The following is a 7205-nucleotide window of genomic DNA, read 5'->3' as shown; positions in this document are numbered from 1 at the left end:
AATGCCATCCATTACAGCACCCCTCAACTGGTTTCCTCTTGTATGAATTTGAGCATATTATCTGTTTGTCATTCTATGCTACTTTGTAAATCCCCCTTTGGCAGTGAAGATATTGTTCATACATTGGACAAATTCTTAATTATCGTTTATACTTCAAATGCTGAAGAACCAAAAGGAAGATTAAAGAAAAGCAAAATGCATTTTGCTTCCAAGAATTCCTCCAGATAATTTCATTAAGTTTGTGATGTAGGATATAAAAAAAATTAATCAAAATAAATTATTGTGCACCCCTATTTACATATGGATATTCATTTCTCAGTATTACTGATCATTAACTCTTCTGAGAATATGTATGTCAGTGCAGAATCTCTTTCCTTATTCTGTATAGTAACCCCACCCACCCCTTATCCATGGAGGCCACACTTCCAAGACCTCTGGTGGATACCAGAAACCACAGATAATACTGAACCCTATATATGCTATGTATTTCTCATATATATACATACTAGGATAAAGTTTAAACTATAAATTAGGCACAGTAAGAGAGTAACATCAATAATAAAATACTACAATTATAAATATGGACTGTAATACATTATGCAAATGAGGTTGTGGTGTGTGTCTCTCTCTCCCCTCCCGTCACCCCCATAGAATATCTTACTGTACTGTGGTCATCATTCACTTAAAGGAGCACTTTAGGTTTTCTCTCTGGCATCACTACTCTTGCACTTGGGGTCGTTATGAAGTAAAGTAAGGGTGAGTGGAATGCAAGCCCTGCGATACCATGACAGTTGATGTGATAACAGATCCGGCTATTACGTGACTAACAGGAGGGGAGCATCTACATTATGGAGATGCCAGGACATCACAAGACTTTATCAAGTTACTCAGGACAGCATGCAATTTAAAACATACAAACTGTTCATTTCTGAAAAATTTTTATTTCTTATTTTCCGACCATGGTTGGCTGCAGGTAACTGACACCATGGAGTGTGACACCTTGGACAAGGGGGGCAGCTGCAGTATATGCGCGCACCCAGAATGAGGACAAATGTAAGAATATACTGAAGCACTTTCATATAGCCTTCAGTGGCACTGCATTTAACAAACACTTCTATAAAGTAGTTAATAAATTAAAACATGTACATATACACATTTAAATGTGTATGTAGGGAACCTATACATACACGCACATACAATACACTCAACACATACACAAACTCACGAATGCTGAGAACTGCATGAAGGAGGATACTTACATCAGAGTAAACTCGAGTTCCAATCACACGAGCATAATGTGGATTTGCTTGCATACAGTTACGAGGGCAGTATACTCTGAAAAATAAATATTTATTTATGCATAGTAAGTAGCTGGTTACTACAATCTTTGTTATAACTAAGAAGACAGACGTGCTTATACAAACGTAAACTCAGCATTCTAAACCCTACTTTTTTTTTCTTCTGAAATAGGTCAAATGTCAAAAGACACCTTTGCTTCTGTTTACACTAGACACTTCCAACCTTTGGCACAAATGTGTTTTTCTTAAAAAAAAAAAAAAAAAAATTACCAGGAAGGTTTCTAATGTAGGACTTCAAAGCAGAAAGAAATACCAGGAAGCAGCTCTAAGAATCTGGGTGTTTGGTATCCAATGTGACTGTAGAATTTACTAAACAGACAACTTGGAAAATCTGAATCATTGTTTGACTCGTAGATCTCATAGTTTATTTTCTCTGTGTTCACATCCTAGGTGTCTCATCCAATTTCATGGTTTTAATTATCATCTACAAACTGTTGATTTCCAAATAGTCATCTAGAGTTGAGGCCATCATAAATAATTGTTTCTTCATGCTTGTTTTGAGTTAATATCCTTTCATTTATCTGCTCTCAGAATTCTCTCTCAGAATAGATTTATGCCTCAACTTATTTAAGTGATATACAATTATAAACAAATGCACCACAATATGGTTCCCTAAAAGTCATAAAATACTATATAAAAAATACCATTATGAACGAGTTTATGCAAATATTAGACATTTTATGAGAAAGAAGAAGAAAGCCTTTGTTTCACTGGTCTATAAAAGAAAATGGGATGGGGGACTGGTCAAAATTATGCATAAATCATTATTTCCTGTGATTTGTTATACTGGTGACAGTGAAAGTTAAATTTTACAAAAATTATATCATTTCCCTTTTGGGGAGTATGTATTTCCCTTCCTGAAACAAGTGAAAAAAATAAAAAACTTTTTATTAATATTTTACTTGAATGATCTTTTCCTTTCAGAACAATATTGCTATAGATTGTTCCATGGGTATAAAATTACCATTTACTGAACATTTCCTCCAGGGAGGATTCATGCTGAAAGGCTCCACTGTGATCCTTACTATTCAATCCTCATAAACCTGTCACAAGCCTGAGAGAGGGCCTGCCATAATACTGACACAGAAAATTTTTCCTTCTCTCACCATATCATAAGGTTAGAATTTCCCAGATTTACTTAGCAATCTGTTTCTTCTTTCTATAAAGTACAATGTATAAGTACAGGGGTTTGAGATAGTTGAAAAAGAAATTCGACAACATTTTCTAAGATTATAAAACACACCATGATCTTCATTAAATCTGTGAGCCTCATGAGACCAAAATAAGTGAAGTGCTAGTAAGAGGAGATGATACTTTTATAATAAACATATTTGATCCGTGTTTATAGCAGCCTGAGCAGCCTGAGCCAGATGTCTGGTACACATGTGAACACTCTGATCGCAGGCAAAATCCCGCTGCCCGAATAGCAGAAGCTACTCCAGCACTTGGGGGAAGAACACTAGGAATGTGTGGCCTTTGTGACAGCCCATTGCTGCCTGCTGCCTAGCAGTTTGAGATCACACACCCTTTGAGCCCTAGAGACACGAGAATTTCAGGCAAAAACAGTTATCACAGGACAGACGCACCTTACACGTTCACTGGTAAGGAAGAATGCGAACATTTAGAAAACGTTACCTTGGGCAGTGGGAAGCCGGTTTATGAAATGGACAGAGCTGTTCCACCGTGGTCTCACAGGTGACAGCCTGAACTGCAGAAATCAAACACAAACAAGGAGCAAATTCTTTGGAAACAGTAGCACGCAACACAATAATAAGAAAGTGAAATAGAAAAAAAGTGCTAACCTGTTACTTTAGAGACCGTAAAGGAATTAGCAGACTGGTATTTCCTGAAGATGAAAACAAAAAATGTCAATCATCTACACTAATAAAAGACAAAGATGCTAATTGACCATACCTTTGCTATGCCCCAAACCACGCCCACCAGCCAATCAGAGCGACTATATGCAAATTAACCCAACCAAGATGGCAGCCGGCAGCCACTGAGCTGGAGCAAGCAGGAGGCTTGGTTGCTTGGATGGAGAAAGCCCAGCTTCCCGCCTGCTCTGAGCTGGCTGTGGCCTCCACTCATGGTAACAAAGTTTCAATTATAGAAGACAAATAAATCACAGATACCTGCTTCCAGCCAGCCTCCACTGGGAGCTTGGGTGGCTAGGGGCTGTGGCCAGCCTGAAAACAGCCATCAGCCCCTCACCCAGACTGGCCAGGCACTCCTATATAATAAAAGGCTAATATGCAAATTGACCCTATCAGCAGAACAACTGGGCATGACTGGTCACTATGACACACACTGACCACCAGGGGGCAGATGCTCACTGCAGGAGCTGCCCCCTAATGGTCAATGTGCTCCCACAGAGGGAGCTCTGCTCAGCCACAAGCCAGGCTGCCGGCTGCCAGGAGAGCGGTGGTAGTGGGAACACTGATCACTAGGGCAGACAGTCAACAGCTGACCAGTCACTATGATGTGCACTGACCACCAGGGGGCAGACGCTCTAACCAGTAGGTTAGCTCACTGTTGGGGTCTGGCTGATCGAGACTGAGCGAGATGGGCTGAACACGCCCTGGATCCCTACTGTGGTCCCTCCCTAGCTGGCCAACCTCCTGTGTCCCTCCCCGGCCTCAATCATGCACCGGTGTGTCCCTCGGCCTGGCCTGTGCCCTCTCACAATCTGGGGCTCCTTGGGGGATGTCAGAGAGCTGGTTTTGGCCTGATCCCACAGGCCAGGCCAGTGGACCCCACTGGTGCATGAATTCGTGCACCGGGCCTCTAGTTTCCTTATAAGTATTATCATCATCCACACAACTTCTGTATGTTTTAGGTCTATGAATACTTTGTTTTTTCTTAAACACTCTTATTTAAATATCTAAATAAGTAGCAATATAAGAATATATCATCTACTTTATGCTAAATCCATATTACCTTCAAGTATGAACCAAATCAATAACATTCTTAATATTAGTGAATGATCTTTTTTTAAAATATATTTTATTGACTTTTCACAGAGAGGAAGGGAGAGAGATAGAGAGTTAGAAACATCGATGAGAGAGAAACATCGATCAGCTGCCTCCTGCACATCTCCCACTGGGGATGTGCCCGCAACCCAGGTACATGCCCTTGACCGGAATCGAACCTGGGACCCTTCAGTCCGCAGGCCGACGCTCTATCTGCTGAGCCAAACCGGTTTCGGCTGATCTCTTTGTTATCAATCTCAAAACTATTTAATCTTTCACAACAGTAAATACAAGGTAGTGTTATAAAAACACTAAGTAATAAGTACCTTATAGGAGTGTGCATTATTTAATCCCCCTAGTATGCAGTAAAATGCCTACTGTAAATGAATGAATTCCTCTTCATCATACGCATTATAAAAAAATAGGAAAACAAAAATAGGTATACCATTGTATACCAACAATTTCATAGGTTTATCTATATCCTGATTTTCAGAAAAGCATCTACTGCAAAAGGGAAGGCTCTAATATGAAACACTTTTCAATTTCAATAGTTTCCACAATAAACATAATCAAATAGGAGTTAAGAGAAAACAAATAAATACGATAAATGTTTTTAAATCAAACATCCAGTGTTTGCCTTACTAAAAATAATGACTAATATTTATTATTTATTCAAGGAAGTTATTAAATATTTGCAGAATGAATCAGTTAATAAATGTTTCTATACTTGAGAGTAATGGGGGTAATGGCTGACTACCACACATCAAGCTTTTGGTCAAAACTGTCTACAAAGGATCTCACTCCATGAATTTGCAAACGTTTTAAATAAAATCCCATCATTATGAATTTCAACTTTACTCTGGAGTTTTGTGCAATTGTATCTGTACAAAAGGAAACTGACACATTTGCTAAGAAAAGGCATTTCATCTGAGGTTCAATAATGTTTCTTTTTTTCACACAGAAGCAAGAGACACTACAAAAATATTTCCCAAGCCCCTATTTTTCTACTCTTTAGAGAGTATATATGAAAATATACAGGGTTTTGGAATAACATATTTCATGTTCTTAACAGGATAAACATTTTAAAAGATAACCACTGCTTTTATATTAGATTAAATTACATTTAAATGAACAAAAGAAAGGTGATATATACTTAGTGACTTTTCAAAAATGCTCTTTGTTATCTACTAATCTCAGTTTATTAACAAAGTTACTATTGTAAAAAATAAACTATTCTTCCCTAAACAGGGCAGGGAGAATATGCAAATCTATAAGCCTTCTCTGCAATATTTCCTGTCATAGCTGAAAAGTTTATTGGCTCACAATGAAAACCACTATAAATTTGTGCGTTCTTGATGAAACTCTAAAAAATTTGGAGTTATTTCAGGATGTTCTTTGGAAGCAAAGCATTCAACTTTCATTTCAATACTTCTCTTTCTTTTTGTCTATGGAAATGTTGTCGCCAAAATGAACTTTGAAAATGACCAGTTTCTCTCTGTATAAATTCTTCTATGCTTTGCCCCAAAATAATTTATTGCCTCATTGTTACAATTTAAAATCAAAAGAGCATTCAGGTACTTACCCGATTGTTTGAATACCATTTCTATTGGATTTGATGAAATAATGTTTTCTTCCTTGTCTAGTGATATCTACCCAACCGCCATCATTGTCTATTATACCATAATGAATTGCAGCTTTACAAATACTGGATTGCTTGGTGAAAAGAGGTGGAGAAAAAGATATTAAAATATTAGAGTTCTGGATAAAAGACTACTAGTTACTATTTACATAACTTTAAATTTGACAAGCATTTCTGAGCAAAATATCTATGCTTATACAAATTATTTTGCACATTAAAAATCAAATATTACATGAAAGGACTCTATCTCCAAATAATTGTATTTATAATAGTTACCATTTCATAATATACACTGCCAACAACTTTAGCTTTACTATCCACACAGCCAGCAGGGCATTCATATCTAAATGAAAGAAAATTGGGACAAAATTTAGTTTCTCTGAATGTCAGCAAAAAAATGAAAATATTTCTGACATTTTGGTCAGTTAATTTTGACAATAATAAATATTACCGATTGCAAGTTGTTCCTTTGCACTGATCTCTTAATCTTACTTCACAAGAAACAATTTGGGCTAAAAGAAAAAAAATAATGTAGAAAATGTAAAAGGTGCTATATAATTCTTCAGAGTCAATATAATGGCAAGCTTTTACCATTCTAAAAATATTAAAGGTGATAAAATATAGATGGATATGCCACCTATGGGAACCGTTTTTAAAAAATGTTTTTATTGATTTTAGAGAAGAAGAGGGGTAGAGAGATAGAAACATCCATGAGAGAGAAACACCAGGCAGCTGCCTCCCACACATCCCCTACGGGGGATCCAGCTAGCAACCCAGGTATGTGCCCTGACCCAGAATTGAACCGGTGACCTCTTGGATCATGGGTTACTGCTCAACCACTGAGCCACACAGGCCGGCTAAACCTTAAAATTTTCGTAAATAATGCAGAAGTCTTACACATTTGCTGCGTGCTTACAACTTCATTTGTGTTACTATCATCCGCTCTTGCCCGAACGTGGGTGTCATGGACTTGGGACTGCTGCCGTTCAATTTCATTGGTTTCCTCTTCACGGGGAGTGTAGTACCTGTCTGATCCTTCTGTTAGAGAGAATGGAGTTCAGGAATATGAATCCCACTTAAATTTGTACAAATGATCAAATAATGATAAATCTTGACATACCTGTTTAACATTTAAAACTAGAAAAATCATTAATGTTTTTTAAAATTTACTATTGTTCAAAGTATTACAGATGTCCCCCTGCTTCCCCCATTGACCCCCTCCACCGCACCCCCACCCCC

The 7205-nt window shown here is 37.6% G+C and overlaps 1 protein-coding gene across 2 annotated transcripts in view; it reads right to left on the bottom strand.

The window, feature by feature from the left end:
* CRISPLD1 (cysteine rich secretory protein LCCL domain containing 1) overlaps positions 1-7205 on the bottom strand; it is a 38051-nt gene that overhangs the window by 6946 nt on the left and 23900 nt on the right. For both annotated transcript variants that reach the window (XM_006767339.2, XM_015566274.1), the window contains 6 exons: positions 6418-6478; positions 6243-6309; positions 5910-6040; positions 3161-3204; positions 2994-3066; positions 1260-1335 (listed from right to left, as the gene is read on the bottom strand). In XM_006767339.2, the coding sequence (XP_006767402.1) occupies positions 1260-1335; positions 2994-3066; positions 3161-3204; positions 5910-6040; positions 6243-6309; positions 6418-6478 (452 nt within the window). The remainder of the gene's footprint in view (positions 1-1259; positions 1336-2993; positions 3067-3160; positions 3205-5909; positions 6041-6242; positions 6310-6417; positions 6479-7205) is intronic.

The sequence above is a fragment of the Myotis davidii genome, unplaced genomic scaffold, assembly GCF_000327345.1.
Source record: "Myotis davidii unplaced genomic scaffold, ASM32734v1 scaffold200, whole genome shotgun sequence".
Taxonomy (NCBI): Eukaryota; Metazoa; Chordata; class Mammalia; order Chiroptera; family Vespertilionidae; genus Myotis; species Myotis davidii.
Note: the sequence above shows the minus strand (reverse complement) of the source record. Positions and strands in the feature narration are given on the sequence as shown.